Source organism: Taeniopygia guttata, chromosome 1, assembly GCF_048771995.1.
Source record: "Taeniopygia guttata chromosome 1, bTaeGut7.mat, whole genome shotgun sequence".
In the NCBI taxonomy this organism is placed as follows: Eukaryota; Metazoa; Chordata; class Aves; order Passeriformes; family Estrildidae; genus Taeniopygia; species Taeniopygia guttata.
In genome coordinates, this window is record NC_133024.1 from 38,659,563 (window position 1) to 38,678,781 (window position 19,219).

Here is a 19,219-nt window from a genome sequence, read left to right on the forward strand (position 1 = left end):
AGGTGACCTTTCAGGATCATAATGGCCAGGAATATCTTCCAGTATACCAGGTTTCTCAAAGCCCCATTCTGACCAAATCTTAACACCCTTCCAAGGGAGGGCATCCACATCTTCTCTGGGCAACCTGTGCCAACGCCTCATCAACCTCACAGTAAAAAATTTCTTCCTCTATGTCCATCTAATCTACCTTCTTTGAGTTTAAAACTTGTTGTCCTGTTACTACAGGCCTTGGCAAAAAGTCCCTCTCCGTCTTCCTTGTAGGCCCCCTTTAAATACCTGAAGGTTGCAATAAGGTCCCCCAGAGCCTTCCCTTCTCCAGACTGAACAACCCCAACTCTCTCAGCCTATCTACAGCCAGCCCTCTGATCAATTTAGCGACCCTCCTCTGGACTTGTCTTTCCTGTGGTGGGATCCTACAGCTGGATGCAGCACTCCAGGTAGAGTTTAATAAGAGCAGAGGGGCAGAATCACCTCCCTCAGCCTGCTGGCCATGCTGTTTTAGATGCAGTTCAGGCCACAGCTGGCTTTCTGGGCTGTGAGTACACTTTTACAGTTCTTGTCCAATTTTTCAGAATGGGCAGTACCATACTTAACCCTTCCAAAATCCTTGAAAATCTACTCTGATTTGGTTTCATGCAATTCTGGTATGCCATGCATCCTGTTTCTGAGTAACTCCTACTTTCTGTTAAGTTACACTGGAAGAATTCTTGCTTATCTTGCATGGGCATATTAATCCATTCTCCTAGGACTGCAGTTACTCCAAGTTGCTGCCATTATGTTTGCACAATGTAACCTGATGTTTAAAATCTCAGTAAATCGCCCCAGCTGCTTATCAGAGACAGCAATGTGGGCCCATGTGTTCATTTAGATGGCTAAGCCAGACTCAGTCTCTATGACGCCCATACTGTGACTCATTACCTACTTTCTCAAGAGAGGAATGACTACTGTGGTGCAAATGCAGCCAGGACTGCAGCATATTTCCTCTGTTGCCTTGTAACTGTCTATACTGATTCCTCAGAGGAGAAACACAGATCCCTCAGAAAACCAGATTGCATTTGGGTCCTGTTTGTTGTAACTATCATTCTAACTGACTGGACTTGCACATAATGAGCAATAAGGAAGGTTAAGATGCAAGTCCTAAGTTCTGGTATAAAAAAGTCTAACCTTTCCAATATACCTACTTCAAAAGATCTCAGCATCTCCTCTGTTCTCTACAAAGCTCAATCTGAATAGATGGAAATTTTATTTCATAAGTAAATAGATATTGAACTGATATTTCTAACAGTAGGAAATTTTAAGTGATTAATGCAATAAGACTGGAAGGACTGATTTGGTAAAACTTTGGATTTGTATTGACACAGATGAGAAAAAAGATACAGCACATTATCAAACTAATTTAAAGGCATATGAATTTCAGTATAACAGCCTACATAGAAATCTTGAAGTCCAGGCAGAGATAAAAGTGCATGCAGATGAAGTAGGCCATACACATTTTTAAAGATGTCTTTCAAAGAGCTATATGACCTCTTAATCAATTTTTTCTTCTTGAAAATTGTCTGCATCTTCCATGTAATCTTCAAGATCATTGTATCTCTGTGAATGAAATAAAATTTGTACAATTTATCCATATTTAATAACTGTATTATGTTAAGACTGCTTTTTCTCATTCAACACGACCAAGCATGCCAGTAACAATTTAGAAGCCGTATCTAAAAGCATACTGAATGCAATTGTATTACAAATTGTCTTAAAATAGTTCATAAAGTGATTCCCTGCAATTAAAAGTTCTTCAGTGTAAACAGAATTCTAAAATATTCTTGCTGTGCCTCATGTACATCTTTCCCATCTTTCCAAGCTACAGCTCAAGTTTGTTGTGTTGCTGCTTTCAAATTAAACAGGGGCCTGCCACCACAGCCCAGAGATCACACAGCTGTCAAAAAGCTTCATGTCAAAAGCTGATACAAACTCTGTGTGAGAATGGCAGCAGACCACTGTTTCAAACACTGGTTCAGCAGAAATGGGGGAATGGGTGAGCTGAGTTGTTATTAATGAATGGTAACTCAGAACAGATCCATTAAATCAGACATTATATCTGAACTTACTTTCATCTGCTTAGAAAAGAATACAGGGGATATGCCAGTCATACCTTCTGAATCCACCCAGTCTTTTCCAAGTGGCTGAAAAGCCGCTCTACAGTGCCTTTGACTGGTTCATCCACAACGTCATCCAATTCAACAACGGAGCTGCAATCCATGTATAGCTTGTACTTGAAGTGTTTCAAGTTGTGATAAACTCTTGTACGATTTGCACACACCATGCCAACCTTCAAAACCTAGGCCAGAGAGAACAAATCATTCCCTTCAATACAACCATGATTTTTACCTTTACAATATACAGAATTGGTGGGCTAATTTAGTACGATTTAATCAGTCAGTCCAGGAAATTGTTTGGAATAATGAAATAAACAGAATGACACTACATGCATAAAATGAACAAACCCATGTAGTTTTCACAGCCACAGCAGAAAGATTTTTGAGCAAGCAGGCATCCAGAAAGTCAAAGCAATGGCAGCTTATCAGTGCTGTCTTCTTGCAAATACAATAGTGTTTGTAATTGGTTGTATCTTTCCTATCTCCTGGTGGAACTTTGTTACAGAATCACTAACACTTTAGACAACCATCATATTGTGAAAGCAGAGGAAGAGGAATTATTTGCTTACTTTTGCTTAATATGTAAATACTTCCTAGGGAGATGAAATATCAGTTTTAATATTTTGTAGGCTGAATAATATTCAATATTTCTTCAAGAAATACATACAAACACATATAGACATATGCCTCATAGCACTTATTTAATAAATGGAGAAGTTAAATTTCAAAAAAATAAAATCTGAACTTGAAGTTTTATACAATACAAACATTAATCTGCAACTGTTTGAGAGGAATAGCTAAGCTATGACGGTGCAGAAAAGAAAGCCTCTGCATCTCCCAGTTATAACCACTTCTTTTACCTCTATGACTTCCATTCAGAAAAGATGGAACTGACTTATTTCACAGTTTTTTCACAGCAGTATTTACAGGTAAACAAACAGCAAAATGTGGCCTGATGATGTCACACTGATGTCTTGTCACATCTTTCCATAACAAGTATGTAAATGGCTAAAGTTCTCTGCATTAGTAATGAAAGCTACCTGTTATTGCATTGTTGTTTTACATTACATGCATATATATATATGAATCAACTAAATTTTAAGTTGCAAAACTATTTTTTCTGAGCCACAAAAGTGATACCTTTTATTGCTAATAATCTGAAAATTCTCAAATTACAGGAAGGTTAAATTTTAATTAATGCTTACAACCCACATTTCAGTGAGCTTTTCTGAATGCATAACCAAATGTTTGCATCTGTGAGCAGTTCCCCAGAACACCTGATCTACCTGTGCAACCTAGTGCTAGCTCCATCTGCCAACAATGAAAGTAACAGAAAAGTGTATTTTTAAAGATTATGTAAACAGAATTTATGTGTATTAATTATATATTTTTAAACTATATTAATGTATCTTACTTTCTTAGATATATTAACCAGCAGCTCAGTGGATATCACCAGGCATACTATCAATCAAATCAAAAGAGACACACTCGCTTGAAAGAACTTTTGATCTGACCTGAAATTTTAAACATTTAACCGTTTTTAACTGAAATTTTAAACATTTTGAGATAAAAAAATGCCTATTACTATATTTTAATTCTCTACTGATCATGTAAATATTATACCTACATACAGCTCCATTTTTTAGTGTCCCCAAAACTGAAAAACTAAGGCTTGTGTTTGGTGCTGCCGGTGCTCCTGAAGTGCAAGACCTACCAACTGCTGCTGAGCCTTGATGAATTCAAATTTCCAGAAGCACTATTTCAAATACTGCAGCAATGAAGAACTGAGCTGCACTGTTTCATAGAGCATTGTATAACTTTTCAAGTACTCCAAACAATGAGGTGTGGCATTTGGAACACTATGTGATAGAAAATAGGAGATACCATCTTACATCAAACTGATGGCCCAGTGTTCTCCCCTGTGACAACAGCTAGCAGGAAATATGTAGAAAGTTAGTATAAGACCTAGCACAAACATTAGAATGATCATAAGATTACCACACATTTTCTGGCAGTCAAGATTTAAGATTGTCTGTATCATCGCAAATATCATGTTCTATAGTGTGAAAGAACCTTCCCCAAGAACCTGTCTAATTCATTTTGGGACACAATACTATTTTTCTCTTCCAAAATATCCTGTGGCAGTGAGTTTCATAGCTTATTTATGTGTGACGTGGAGAAATGCCAAAGACAAATAGCTAAATATCATATAAATGTAACTATGTATTGTGTTTTTAAGCAAGAAAGATACTCTAAAAATACAATGCTATTTCAGAATGCAGCTTTGGAAAGAATCTCAGTACTGTACGCTATTTTTTTCCCCTTACAGTTCTTAGTCCCTCTGTGTTAATGCTTAACTTATCTACTCAAGCTGGCCCTATCAGCCAAAGTTGTGTTAAATCACTTTGTATGGAATGTAGGAGCATGGTTAGACAATAGCACAACATGTAGTGACTGAATCCATGTCCTCTAAGCATGTTTATAAACAGAACACCAAGACTGAGAGTAGGAAACAGTTTATGATCCAGGTGACATAAGGAAATGTGGGGACACTTATATCTCTAAACCTTGTGATTTTCCCTAATCAGAGGGAAATGAGAATTGGCACCTAAACAGTGAGTCATCACTGCAAGCCTAAGCAAAATTGAACAGCTGTTTCTCTTCTCTTTCTACTGGCAAAGCAGAATACTTCAGAGATGAGAGAAAAGCAAAGTTTTATGCAGAAGATGGAGGTTGGAGGTCTGTTTTTGTTCTCTTCATATCCACTTTTCTTGGGTATTTTCAAACAAATCTATAGAAAATACTCCAGCTATGTGTTTCTGTTCAATTTGATCTGTCAGTCCTGAACTGCCTTCTTTATCAGTCAATTAGCCTTGTGAAATGGCAATTTTATGTAGCTCTGTGCACCTCTTTTTCTTTTATGTTTTTTTCTAAATTGGCAGGACAAGTTGCTCAATGCATTGCCAGCAGAGCTTTAAAGACAACTTGAGAACAGTACTTTTAGCAGTCTAAAGTGCAGGTCATCATAAGAACACAAATGTTGCATTACAAGACACTACAAAAAACGACTGGAAAGTGCTCAATTTCTCTCTCTCCTGAGCCTCCTCAGCAGCCACTGAGCTATACTGAGCAGGCACATAGCAGATGTCCCCAGATGCTGGTGTACACAGGGTAAAAAAAGCTCTCATTTTGTCCTGCTAAGCCGAAGAGGACAAAAATGAACTAGCAAGTTAGTTCAGTATTCCGTAGGATATTTCAAGTTTTTTCCAAAGTGAAAAATAGCCAACACTTTATGCAGGACAACATTTGGTCAGCCGTGAGGGAACTGCTACTGTTATTTCCACAGTTAAGCTGAAAGTTAGGTAAAGATTAAATTCTTGTGCTAGTTCACTAATTATTTCTGGTTAGATAAGGCACACACTTCCCATGGAATACTGAGTATTTTTAAATTAGTGATCTGTATGTAAGGAAGAATGCCTATGACAGACTGCAGTATCAGTCTTGGGATGATTGCAGAGGACTTACTGTTTTCCTACAATAAACAGGATTAAAAAGGGGAAAAGTCTAGCTTTCTTGACTGTCATGCACATACAGACTTTTCAAAACAGAATATCAGCAACTGCTGCTCAGAAGGGTCTGTAACATAAGAAAAACTCTGCCACAGTTTTCAAGCTCCTGCATTACATGCAGAGCCTGTATGATGACAAAATGATAATCATGGCGACAGCTCTCAAATCTGAAAGTTAAAGAATTTGCATATACCCAGACAATACAGGTTTGAGCTCCGGTAAGGCACATGTCCTGTTTGACATGGGCTTCACTTCATTTTTACTTAAGAAATCCTATACCTCATTACCAAATATACTGAAAAAACTCTTGTTCTGAAACTCTTTTATTTTCAACTAGTACTGTGAGGAGTACAGTATTTCTGAGCTGTGTTCAGAAATTCTTTTACACTCACAAAGAAAATACCATCTGTGTCTCCTGAAAGGGAAGAAAGGCAGAACTAACTTGGATATCAGCTTGGTAAAACAACTGTAGCAATATTTTATTCTTGACAAATCAAGTGCTTTGAATTTATCATAAGAGGTCATGAATTGCATTACTGAAGGACATATGCATACCTAATCATAACTATTACATGTAGCTGTAATTTTGAAGGGAAGATCTCTAAATATTAGAAACACTCAGGTTGTTGAGAGTCAAGATTTACAAAAAACTCAGCTATGAAATAAATTTGTACTAGGCTATTAATAAATTATTTTAAGTGACTTCTTAAATCATCTAAAATGACTGCCTAATGGAATATTATATAACAACATGAAAGATGCCTTTTAATTAAAAAAAGAAAAATCTAATCCAAAACGTTCTAGAATGTCACACTGTGACAAGAAATAACTCACAGAAGCAGGCTAGATGTAAAAGGAAAGAAAAAGAATCAAAAAAGCAAAATTTATTTTCTGACTCCACTGTATAGAGAATAGCAAAAGTGACAGTGGATTGGAGTATGAAATTGCTACCTCTCCAACCACACTGGTCAAAGCAACAGTCCATCAATTCTCTCTGCCCACAAAGAAGAATGCAAAACAATCATTGTTTATATGAACAGTGTGAGAAAATTCAGTAGAAATATGTAAACATCAGAAGGAATGGAAAACTTTTAGAAGAACTTTAGAACTCTCAAAAGAACAGGGCAACACTAGAAGAGACAACTGAGGGAGAAATAGATGCAAGACTACCTAAATGGAAGTGTTCTCTAGTTTGGATAAGTAATTCTGATAATGCAGTAATGGGGAAAGGCTTTAATAAAATGTATTGATGTAGGTAGGAACAAGTTTTCTTGAAAGGAGATCAACAACCTCAAGTACAAATGCATCTGAGATGCCAAGATAATTTGTCCTGAGTGAATAGCTATGTGGGAAAGCAGAGGTGGGAAAAAAATCTGAAGAATGAAGCAATAAATTTTGACAAGGTCATACTTGGACTGCTAGAACGACCATTGCACTGTTTCACTCAGTGTTCGAACCTACAGCAAACAAGAACTGTTGCAAGTGCAGGTGGACCTTCCAAGGGCTAGAGGCAGAGCAGGCACAGAATTAGCAAACCCAGTGACCCAATGCTGAACAAACTTTACATGCAACAAAACAGAAAACACAATCACTCAATGGTAATGAGTGTCCCTCATACAGAAAGTTACTTTTACAATGTTTCTGACCACCAATAAATGCAAGATTCCTGCTGGGAAAGTCTTAAGGGCATTATAGGACACACAAAGGTAAAGGAAGGGCCTTTTCATTAGGTAGGTATGAGGAGTAAACAGCACAAGAGTCATTGTGATGCAGGCAAAACCAAAGGTCACAGAAAAATATCTGATTTATTTTCTTTATAAAAGAAAAACTTAGAAATAAAAATATAGTGCTGGTTTGAAATTACCTGTTTATCTTCTGACATGAAGTCATCCACTTCCAAAGTTTTACTATTATAAAGCCTTCCAGAGAGCGACACGTTGAACTTACAGCACCGCTTCAGTGCACAGGCCTGACAAGACATATTTTTTCCAGTTTGCAAGCTTATGCAAACATATGGGTAGCAATCCACACGGTTCTGAAAAACAGATTCCAAATAACATTAAAGAACCTCTGTAAACTGAATGATGCTTCAAACAGGCTGCTGAGTACTCTGTACTCACACAAAATTAGTCCTAGAGAAATGAAAGAGATCCAGATTTCATTATTACAGTGATCATTAAATCATCACACCCATGACACTAATTCTCTTCTAGTAATATACATACAATACCTAATGGCAATTATTTTCGTAACAGTAGAAGGTTCATGATGAACATACTGTTTACCTTTTTGTGGGAGAAGGAAAAAAATCTTGTTAGAACGTTTAGCAAGTGACAAAAAAGAAATCCTCAAATCTCAACTGCTGGTTAGCAGTCAGGTAGCTGAGAACAGATTCTGTTCTGCTACCTGAATGTTTGTCTGGTTATCAACATGTAAAATATTTCCGATATTTATATAAACACCAAAACAAATTATTTAAGTCAAAGAACAATAGTTGCTATTAAGAAGGATATATAATTATAGTGATTGTTGCACCTTTACAGAGAGTTTCAGCACTTAAAGTAGAATCTACATACCTTGTATCGATCCTTCCAGCGACTTGTACAGATTAGGTTCTCAAGACGAGGCTGAATGAAGCGGTCATCCAAATAATGAAGTGAGAGAAGCATTTCTTGTGCATATTTCTTTCGTCTCGTTCCATCTGTTCAGTGAGAATCGTCACTAATTTGCTGACCACCCTATGTTGTACAAGTTCTTTAGATACAATTTTCAAGGACTTTATGCTTCTGCACACTAAGAACTATGAATGATTTTACTAAACTGTTATTGAATACATTTGCTACTGTTACCCATAAAAGTGATCCATGCAATCCAAGCATCTTGATAAAGAGATATATTTCATTACTTAAAAGGGGTACAAGAATAAACTCCACAATCAAGGCAAAAGCTTTCATCCCAAATGGAGATCCAATCAATCAATACTATTTAAAAGAATAGAAAAGGAGGAAGTATGTGGGGGAATGTCATGTTTTTCAATCCATAAAAGAAACTGCTCTGAGCTACTTCAGAGCAGAAATCTTGACAACTCTCTTTGTAACTTATAAAGATATCAGAGAAACTGACTTTTACTTCAGTAGCACAGTCAGATGCCTTGAGTTAGCATAAGTACTTCCAAATACTTACTCAAGCAAAATAAATAAAAAAGCACGAGGATGAGTAAAACTACCACTGTTTCCCAAATACATACTGGACTCCAGGAATTAAACAGGACTTCCCTAGATGGAAGCCAATGCACATGGCCCTGGAACTTCAGTGTGTACAGACATAAAACTTAATTCAGCTACCTTCCCAATACTTAATTCCCAAAACTTAATTCCCTACCTTCTAGCAAAGCTGTTATCCAAAAAAAGGCATACCTGAGAAGGACAACTCGCTATCCAGCTTTCTATATAAAAGTAGTTAATTGTCATTATAGCCACCATAATTGCAATAAACTGTTTTTCCACATTCACTTTACACACACATTTGCAGTATGAGCTTGAAAAGGCTGTGCTAGGCCACAAAGTAAAATCCCTCCCAACTAAAAGAAAGTGTGAACTCCAATACTATAGTAGCTGTTCTTGAGTCAAAACTAATGAAGAGATTCACTTCCATTAACTCGGAACAACCCATTCTATGTTACAAAAATACATGTTTGTAATGCTAGGCTATGTTCATACAATGTTCATGTACAACCTCCAGCTCAACTGCAAAGCTCATTTCCTTTCAGCAACTTGGCAGTAAATTGTTACATTTTATTGAGCAGTTATCATTTGAAATAGAAGGAAGCTATTACAACATTAATCTGGCAGTGTTTATTTATTACTTTTCAAAGGCTTGTTTTTACTCGTTGAAACAAAACAAAACAAACACCTGAAAAAACCAACAGGGGTAGATGAAAGACATTTTTAGCTCCAAGAGTATACAGCCTTTATTCTGAGGTCTGTGGTGTACATCAGTTTCTCCATTTCCTCTTAGTTCCTGATGACATCAAAACCTCCACTCTTGGCATTTCACTAACTGCTTCCATAATCTGACACTGAGAGTCCTCTCCTTAATCCCATCTTTACAATGCTTATGAAACTATGTGTGAGGCTGCTATTCAGCCCCACTAGGACAAATGCCAAAAAGAACTTCCTCAGAAAGAATAAGACAAGTACTGACTGGAGCTGAAGCTTATTTATCCGATGTGTAAAAAAAAAAAAAAAAAAAAAAAAAAAAGGGAAAAAATATGATATAGAGTCATCTCCATAACTAAAAGCATTTATTATTTGTCAAATTCCTAAGAAAAAAAGCTGTGAAGCACAAGAGCTTTTGATAAACCAGCTGACCTTTCAATGTTTTCATTGAGATATCTGCTTTGAAACGAATTTGGTTCTCATGCTGGAAAGGTTACTACTGATTAGTAACACAGACACACATTCCTACCTCAAGAAGGCATTTCAAGCCTTCTGTGCTCAATAATTGAGTCTACACATTTTTCCAAGATTACTGTATCATTTTCAGATATAACTCCCCCACCAGTTATATAGCAGGAAAATCAAAGATTTCAGGACCCTCAGTTCTATAATCAGGAGAAACACCCTTCCCTAGAACAAATGGTTTTGTATAACTTTGAATACATTAATATATTATTTAATGAAATTTACTTACCATATAATGAGCTCAGAAAAGAATCATCAATTGCATTTATGAGGAAAGCCTTTACTATTCTTTTGAAATGTACATAATGATCACAGCGAGATACTGGAAAGAAAGAAATACAACCGAAATTTACCAAAAGAAGGAAAAAAAAAAAAAAGTAAGCCATGCTAGAAGTCCCGTGAGAATTCTTCCTCTCCAGTATTGTAAGTTTATAATTTTAAAGTTATTTAAATATCGACTTAGAAATAATTTTGTTGCACAACATCCACAGCCAGAGGATTTTGACTTTAAATTCTGCTTTTTATCCCAATGATTCTACAGAATTTTAGCTTTCTAAAATGACGAAGTGGTTCCAGCAAGAAGAGTCCACAGTAAGACCTACAAACACTAAGAGAAGTGAAGAATTTGTTCTATGAATAGCAGAAAATAACATAAATCAGAGAAGACCAAGCTTATATTGTGGTCATAGGTTTTTTGCTTGTGTTTTTTTTTTTTTTTTTTTTTTTTTTTTGTTGTGTTCATGTTTTTCTGTCTTTCAAATACAATTCTACTGAGGTATTCACTGGGAAAGAAATACCACAAATGCTTGTGACTACCTACACTAGCAGTGACTGTCTAGTCACTACATACCTGCTTCTGAACAACAAAATATGGAAGAAAATAACTTGCATAAGGTTTTGCTTCAAATCTCTCTGCTCCATCCAGAAACTGGTTTTCATAAAAGAACAATTTGAAGAGTTTTCTTGCTCTGTGTAATTTGGCCAAGATTGGCCAGTAAAGTCAGAAACTCCTCTGGACCTCTGGTCCCAAGTCTTCCCACCACAGAATAAAAATACATAAAAAAGACCAAAATAAAACAAAAAACCAACCAAACAAAAAATCCAAAAAATAAAATCCCGAGCCCCAAACTCATAGCGAGAAAAAGAATTTGGACAGATTAACATAGCTGATCTTAGCATAAACTACAAGATTGTAGGATGAAGGATGATGCCTTCACGCCTCCACAGAAATGAATGCATCATAGGCAGTCTACTTGATCCTAAATCAGACCAGCTGAAAAAAAAATGTGCAATAAGGTTTCGCTTTCTCCCCCCCAACTTATACCCTATCTATAATTAGCCATTTAAAGACTGCAAAAGTTTACTGTGGAAATCAGAATGCTTTCATAATAAATTGAAACCTTTTAGGTATCTGCTTTTAAATATCATATCCTATTCCTTTGCATTTGCATTCAGCCCATTAATTTTTATTACAGTAGTACGAGCTAGTTATACATGAAGAATTATCACTAATTTTGATCTTACACTGTGGGATGTAGCGTGCCAGCAGCTCACTGTTTGATGGATTTGGTTGCTTTTGATGTGGCTGATTTTCATTCTTCACATGCTCTGTGTTGTCAATGTCATCACCATCATCATTTTCCTCTTCCTCTACTACAAAATCTTTCATGCTGTCACCATCAGTTTCACTGCCTTCTGATGGTGTGAGGGGCAGCTGACAGAATGGTTCCTCTTCTAGTGCTGATTCACTATTAGAATCCTAATTAAATTTTAAAAAGTACTTCAAACACAAGAATTTTCAGTATTTGCACAGACAAAATACTACATACACCAGCTAAGATTTCTGACCATCTAATTACACCATTTGCTCAATTAACAAGAAAGCACACATTTCCAAAAAATACATCATTCTGTATTAGACAACAATTACTTTCAGCTTTACATTAGCCATTTCCATGTACCTCCCTTCAGTCTACTTCTAGGAATTAGGCTACCATGAGATCTCTAAGGCACTTCGTCAGGTATTCTGCTTCCTGATAAAAATAACTTGATAGATTTTCAGCAGTCAATAGTTATCCAGTTAATGTGTCTGTTAAAATATTACAGAACTACTAATTCATCATGCATTCAAACCCAAAAACTCCAACTGATTTTTACCTCCTAACCTTCCCTGAGGTTCAATATTTCCTCCAGTTAAATTTCAAAGATAGAACCCTGACCTCACAATTTGCACCGCTGCAGGATCTCCGAGCTGCACTTTGTCTTACAAGTTCCTTCAATTTTGCAAGAACTTTCTGTTTCCTACTCGTAGAAACACTCTCTGTAGGGCATGTTTTATCAGGCCGCTGTTCTTCAGAATTCTCATCGTCATCCAGGATACAGCGGCGTTTGGCAGAAACCTTTCTAACAAGTATGTCACTGCCCTCACTTTCATCGCTGTCCAACATGACAGAGGAGCTCGACCTCTTACGCCTCCCAGGCACAACGCGCTCGTCATCACCATCTTCCGCAACTTCCCCACTGTGGACTTTCTCCTGCTGATCCGAAGGACCGCCCTCCACAGCCGTCTGATCTCGTTCGTCTGTTTCACTTTCGGATGTGGCAGACTCCTCCTCCTGCTCAGAGGAGGCTGAGGATTCGTCGTTGCTGTCGGGCAGTATCAGCGCCCTTCTGGTGCGCCTCCAATCGATTCGGGATTTGGAGGATGCCGCTTTGGTCCCCGCCGTCTTACTTCTTGTTTCGTATCTTTTGACAGCTGCCTTTAGCCCCATCGGAAAGCTGCAGCAACACACCTTAATATAAATCGGTAGAACAAAGCACTTAATACATTATACTAGTCAAAGGGAAAAAAAAAAAAAAAAAAAAAGTACATCTTGCTTCACCTGCTTATGACTTAGCAGCACCATTAAGAGACTCACGCGGAAACCAGCAGCAAACAGAACTTAGCACGCACAGCAACTTCTGGAGAGGCTGCAGCTCACTCAGGACCGCAGAAGCTCCCGCGGCCGGCGCGGCCGCACTGCAGGAATCGGGTCGGGGCGCCGCTGCCGCTGCCGCTCCCGGGGCCGCCTCCGGAGCCGTTCGGGGCCGTTCGGGGCCGTTTCGGGCTCGGACACCGCGCGCGCGCCGCCGTTTCGCGCCGCGCGCCGCCTCAGCCGCCCAGCTCGAACTCCCGCCCCCTCCACCGCTCCGCGCATCGCGATTGGCTGCCGCGCCTGTCACTCATCCACGCGCCGTGTGTCGTGTTCGTGCGTAGTGGTGGGCGAAACGGAGGTGGCGTGTTCGAGTCCCGGCTCGGCGCCCTCCCGGCGTCTCAGTCGGAGGTCTCAGGCAGCGCTGTCGTGCGGTGATTTAATTGTTTGTCCCCGTCCTCGGTGTATCCCCGAGAAAAGTCTCCGTGGGACAGTGGGCTATGGCAGCTCGCAGCGGGGCTGGCAGGGGCCGCCGCTGGTGTGAGGCGCTCCCCGCCGGAGCGGCTTCCTCAGCAGCCCTGGGAGCAAAGCCGGTGGGTTTGTGAGGGGAGCCTGAGGGGCTGGGGGGGTCTGGGCTGGAGAAAAGTGGGCTCGGGGGCCCTTATCGTTCTCTACAGCTGCCTGAATCAGGGCGGGGATGGGGCAAGAGGAAATGGCCTCAAGTTGCGCCAGGGGAGGTTAGGTCGTACATTTAGGGAAAAAATTCTTCCCTGAAAGAATGGTCAAGCATTGGAACAAGCTGCCCGGGAAGTGGTGGAGTCACCATCCCTGGGAATGTTCAAAAGGCATGTGGATATAGCACTTGAGGACAGGTTTTAATGGTGAACGGGGTGGTAGTGCTGGGCCAGTGGTCAGGCTTGATGACCTTAAAGGTATTTTCCAGCCTTAACGATTCTATAGCTCTTTGAATAATGAGCTTCTGCTGTTTTTCTGCATAAAGCATCTTTGAATAGGATGGTGGATTCTGTTCAGAGCTAATAAACTTGGAGATGCGTATTAATAACGGGATTCATGTCTTAAATTTTCTCTGCTTTGCTTGGTCTGTGGCAGAAAACTGCTATTATCTTGGAACTCATTCTGCTGACGTACTTGGGTACTCTTTTAACAAAATCTTGTAATTTCTTCCATATATTTCTTTAAAAATAGCTGCTAACAAAACCATAAGGAGAGAAAATCATAGAAAGGAAAGACAATTGTTTCTAATTTACATAATTAATTTGATAGGGTGAAAGGTGTGGACAGGTGTGTTGAATTCCCACCAAAATGTTTATATTGAAAGGATTATAATGGTTGTAATTCAAGGATTATATTGCATTAGGGGATTTATAGTCCTGGGCTGGCATTTCCATTAATTGCTTTACATTTAAATGTCAGTACGTGGATTTTCACATACATATACGGATCAGAGTTTAGCGATGATTTATTATTTTCTCCAAAGTGTGGTGAAAGCCAGCATTTTAGGGTGCTGCTCTGTCCCTGGTCTCCATCATATTTCTTGCTTCCAACATCGCCATCTTGTGACAAAAGGCATAAAGGAACCCTGGTGGTTTTACTCCTGCAGTACAGTGGACGGAAATAATGTAATTACATTGAAAATATTGTATGTAACTAAAGAAAATCTCTAGTAAATAAATTTTTTTCCCTACTTCAATGACATGAAGAGTTTCAGTTTTGAATACTTGTGTCTGAAGGACAGCAAGAAGTTTTTACTGTTCACAATACTTATATCCTGATGATTTTTCAGGTGAGTCCCAGTCTCAGGGGAGTCTACAGCATGGGGTCATGCGAGACCTTAGATTTTAGTCGCAGAATTCAGTCAAAAGACACAAGTTTTCCAAGCTGACAAACTTTCATCAAAACTCCTCTCTTAGTATTTTAATATGTTCTGTACACATTAAGCAAACTCATTTGCCTCACAGAAAATAAACACAGTTGATTTTCTTGCATACCATAGCATTTTTCCTGACTTTGTGCAGTTACTGTGCCATGTGATGGCAGCAGCATCTCCCCAGTACAGAGTTTTATATTTTCCTGGGGTATTCCAGTCCCATGTGATTTTAGATAATAGAGAAATTATTATATTGAAACCTTTATTTTAAGTGGCAGCCCCAAGTAACCCCTTCTGTTGCTGGCTGCTTTAGCCTCTGAGTGTTTGCCCTGCTGCTTTCCAGCTGGTCTGTTAGTTGTCTGCCTGTTGCTGTGTTCACATAGCAGATTCTCTGGAGCTTTAGCTCTTCTGGGGTTCAGTGATGTACAGGGTTATATGAACATTCCTTCCACGAAACAGACCCTTCCTGCTTGGGGTATTCTCCTTTCCCTAAGGTAAGCAATGGGAATCTCAGAGCCTGCGGTTCCCAGGGACCATTTCCTGCAGCAGTGCAGCATTTGCAAACACCCCGTGACTCCCAGACATACTGAGCATTAGGCTGGCTCATGCCCAAATAGTAGTGTTGGAATTTACCCCAACTGAAAAAAAAAAAAAAACCCAACCAAAAAAAACCCACCAAAAACAACTCAAAAAGCTATTTTTGACTTTTAATCTTAAGAAGAAGTTCAGCCTGGCTGGGACTGGCACAGGCACCAAAGTTGCTCTTGCTCTCTGACAGATTGCAATTGCTCAAAAGCGTGTTAGAGCAGAAGTGGCAAGCCACCTCTGAGTTTGACAAATGTTTTAGGCAGTGGCACCCATGACAATGAGCTTTACTGATTTTGAAATAAATTTTCAGCATTGCAGTTCCTTAGGACCGTTTACTGGTCACCAGCTTACATCACCAGGGACTCCCTGTTCCTTCACCAAATGCGCTGTTCAGTCAATTTATGTCATACATTAAGCAGAGACATAAATTAACCACATAATAACAGTGTCATCAGCAGAAAGAGCTGCTAGCACTCATAGGGAGGTCCCCAAGTAAGACTATACCTGAAGTGTAGGAATTGAATGTAAAGTTGTCTTCATTTTTTTTATTCTTTTATTCTTTCTCTCTGTCTTCCTTGAACTCAACCTCCTGCAGGGTACATGAAGAGCATATTACAGGGGACTCACTAGTTTGCATTTCTCTGCCTCCTATTTCTTATCAATGGAAGACCATTTCCCTAGATTTAGGGAGAATCCCTGCAAATGATAAGCCTCCCCAAAAGCCCTTTTAGATGCTGGCTGACTTTGACCTGATTCTTGTAATTTTCCGTTATCACTCTATAGACAGTAGCAACAGAGAAATTGACTTTAATAATTACAATTTTTAAAGTGTAAACATTTTAAGATTCAATTTTCAATGTCTATTTTAAAGAACGACATCTCCATTTAAAAGAAGTATATTTCCCAAAAAAGTTTAAAAAGTTTCCTGGAGCACGGTTTTCACAGTAATTCTAAAGCCCTCCCCTCCCTCCTGCTTTTGTGAATAGTACAGCTTTTCTCAGAGACTGGAATTCATTTCTGCACAGAAGCCTTTTTAAGGAATTAAATGAGGTTTATGAGATCCTTAATCCTGATTCTGGCTCTTTGTGTGGTGTTGAATTTCATAGAAAGAGTGAATTTCAGACAAAAGAGACCAACAGAGTTAACATTTAATCTCTTTTTGAAACACTGAGAGCTTTCTGGTCTTGAGAGATTCTGAAATGATGTTTCAGATATAAAAGTTTTCTTTGTGTGTCTTGTAGGCTGGATCACGATTACTAGATGACTTGCATGATGTTGTCAGCAGTGCCTTTGGGAGCTCTGGTCCCTGCTATTTAAAAGACCTAATAGTTGATAAAATGTGTAATTACCTTGCCCTTTGTATATGTAAGTTAAAATCTTTTATCCTCAGTGTCTGAAGTATATACAGTCTAATAGTAGGAGGGTACAAGGCTGCATGTAGTTAATAATGAACTATTTGAAGATCACCTCTCTTTTGATCCAGTTTCACTCTAGTAAAACTCAGTTTATTCTATTTTCACTGCCTTAAGATTTCAGAAATACCTTGGTCTTTCAAAGTCACATAGAGTATGAATTACATCCTTCTGTGTTGTAGTAAGAGACTGGCGAATAAATAGGATTTGATGTTTATCTGGTGTTGGTAGAAAGGTGATGCATTCCTGCAAAATCCTGGAAAGATTGTTTGAATAATGTCAATGTTTAGATAATGCTGGCTATAACTCAACCATGTTGATGTGCTGAATTTTGAGCAAGAGCAAACCAAGGCATAACTTACTAGCATCCCCAAGAACTGTGTAATGAAGCTCAGCAGTTTTGTGCATTGAGGGGAAAGGATGTTTCATCTTACTTTCAGAATTTTTCACTTTCATTTTAATATTTCCTGGAGAATTTAACTTTTGTGTGGTTTCTTTTCTCTTGGTCACAAGTCAAATGTAAACTTTTGGCAGCATTTCTCTAGCTGGAGTGCAGTCTTTTGCCAGGAGGAATGTGATGAGTCATGATCTGTGACCAGAATAGCTGGGCTGTTAAAATTGCCAAGAGTTGATGGAGTTCCACCCACAAAACTGTGCTTAGGTACTTGAATATATTCTATCTGTGGCAACAGAAACAAGAGACTCTTAAAATGAACGAGAGTGGCAAAAGCATTCATCTGCATATAGCATGTTCACTAAATTCTTACCCTGCTATATACCAGAGTCTCTGGACCTGCAAAAGCCTTTCAACTTTAACTTAGCCTTCATTTTTGGCTTGGCTTGATGAATGGCTATTAAAAGCCTTCATTTGTGTTTTCACTACATTATAGAGATAAAAAAGTAAGTATTTAAACTATAATGCAGAGAACACCTGCCTGGTTAACCCAACCTGCGCATACTACAAAGAGGATACCAAAGTATACACAAACAGACATTCCTACATTTCTTAGTGTGTACATTTCTTACTTAATTAAGGGAACGAAGGTGATGTAACCCTGCTTGTAAGGAGGTACAGTTTCCATCTTCTATCTGTAAAGATTAGAAATCTTTTAAATTATTTGCGTAATAGCAAAGTCAGAATAAAGGATTGTGTCATCCCAGGCCTGATGGTGATTCTCTGAGATTTACTGTTTGAGTAAAGCACCTTTCATGTGAAGGTATTGTTTCTATTCAGATCCTTGGCAAAAAGAGGAGGTACAGGTATCAGGACAACTGCAGACAGAGTTTAGAGTCCTAACCTGCTCCAGTGGAGCCAACAGCAAAAGTTCAGCTGACTTCAGCCATACAGATTCAGATCCTGAAAGATCAACACAGGAAAAAGAAGTGTGAAAAAGTATACAAGAAAAAAGAGAAAGCAGGTTTGCCTGGGTGTTCTTCAAAATAGATATATACTTGAAAATGTAATTTTAATTGCAGATTTACATGCTTCAACCATATGAAAAATGTAGATCACATGGAGAGTTCTTTCTTTGTTAAAATACTTAAAATAGGAGATGGATTTTCACTTTACATATTCATCTCTGAAATGCTTTAATTTTTTCTTATTATTGTGAAATTTGCGCATCTGCTCTGGTTCAGTATTCTCCCAGCGTTCCCTGATATTCTTTTGTATCTGCTTATTACTGGCCTATTGCACAGCAATACTGAATTTATAGGGCTTATTTTGCATTGTTAAAATCTGTGACTCCTTCAGCATAATTGGGGATGTATATACAAAATAACAGTACTAACAACATGTATTATGTATGAAAAGTACCCAGAAGGAAATGGTAGACAAGACAGACACAAATGCTGGTACCTGGTAAGTAATTAAATGTGTTCCTAAGCAAAAGTCCTTTGTAAGTACAATAACTTCTTGTTTTCTTAACAAACTATGTTCGTCCAATGTTCTTAGCATAGGTATGGTCTCTGTAGACACCAGATGGTGCAGGGGGGTTTTTCCTCACCCTAACTCTCTATTTAAAGTTTACCATCCCCTCTTCTCTGTGCTTGTTCTGTCCCTCCAGAAATAGCTTTTGAGTTCACACAAGCCCAGATTACATGGTACTGAGGTTGGGATGTGGTCTCTGGTAAGCCAAAAGTAAAAGCCAAATGAAAGAGTGTTACACAAACCTCGTGTCTTGAAATTCTGCCTAGAAATTATCAAAACCACAGACAAGCAGGTAGAGCACAGGATC

General features: G+C 38.6%; 1 protein-coding gene and 1 long non-coding RNA gene across 4 annotated transcripts in view; one reads left to right on the top strand and one right to left on the bottom strand.

The window, feature by feature from the left end:
- Positions 1-1,329: 1,329 nt before the first annotated feature.
- Positions 1,330-13,269, bottom strand: CCDC82 (coiled-coil domain containing 82). 3 transcript variants are annotated; one of them, XM_072927302.1, is made up of 8 exons: positions 13,136-13,269; positions 12,402-12,974; positions 11,707-11,941; positions 10,412-10,504; positions 8,296-8,420; positions 7,584-7,754; positions 2,147-2,332; positions 1,330-1,593 (listed from the first exon to the last, which is right to left on the bottom strand). In XM_072927302.1, exons 2-8 carry the CDS (start codon positions 12,951-12,953, stop codon positions 1,528-1,530), a joined length of 1,428 nt encoding a protein of 475 aa, XP_072783403.1. In that variant the 5' UTR covers positions 12,954-12,974; positions 13,136-13,269; the 3' UTR covers positions 1,330-1,527. The 3 variants fall into 3 exon arrangements, with proteins under 3 accessions (XP_072783403.1, XP_030125573.4, XP_030125563.4); XM_030269713.4 differs by having other exon boundaries at positions 13,101-13,261; XM_030269703.4 differs by having other exon boundaries at positions 13,065-13,261.
- A 2-nt stretch (positions 13,270-13,271) lies between these two features.
- LOC121469759 (uncharacterized) overlaps positions 13,272-19,219 on the top strand; it is a 72,104-nt gene continuing 66,156 nt past the window's right edge. The window contains exon 1 of the long non-coding RNA XR_012055192.1: positions 13,272-13,687. This is a non-coding gene — a long non-coding RNA (uncharacterized lncRNA). The remainder of the gene's footprint in view (positions 13,688-19,219) is intronic.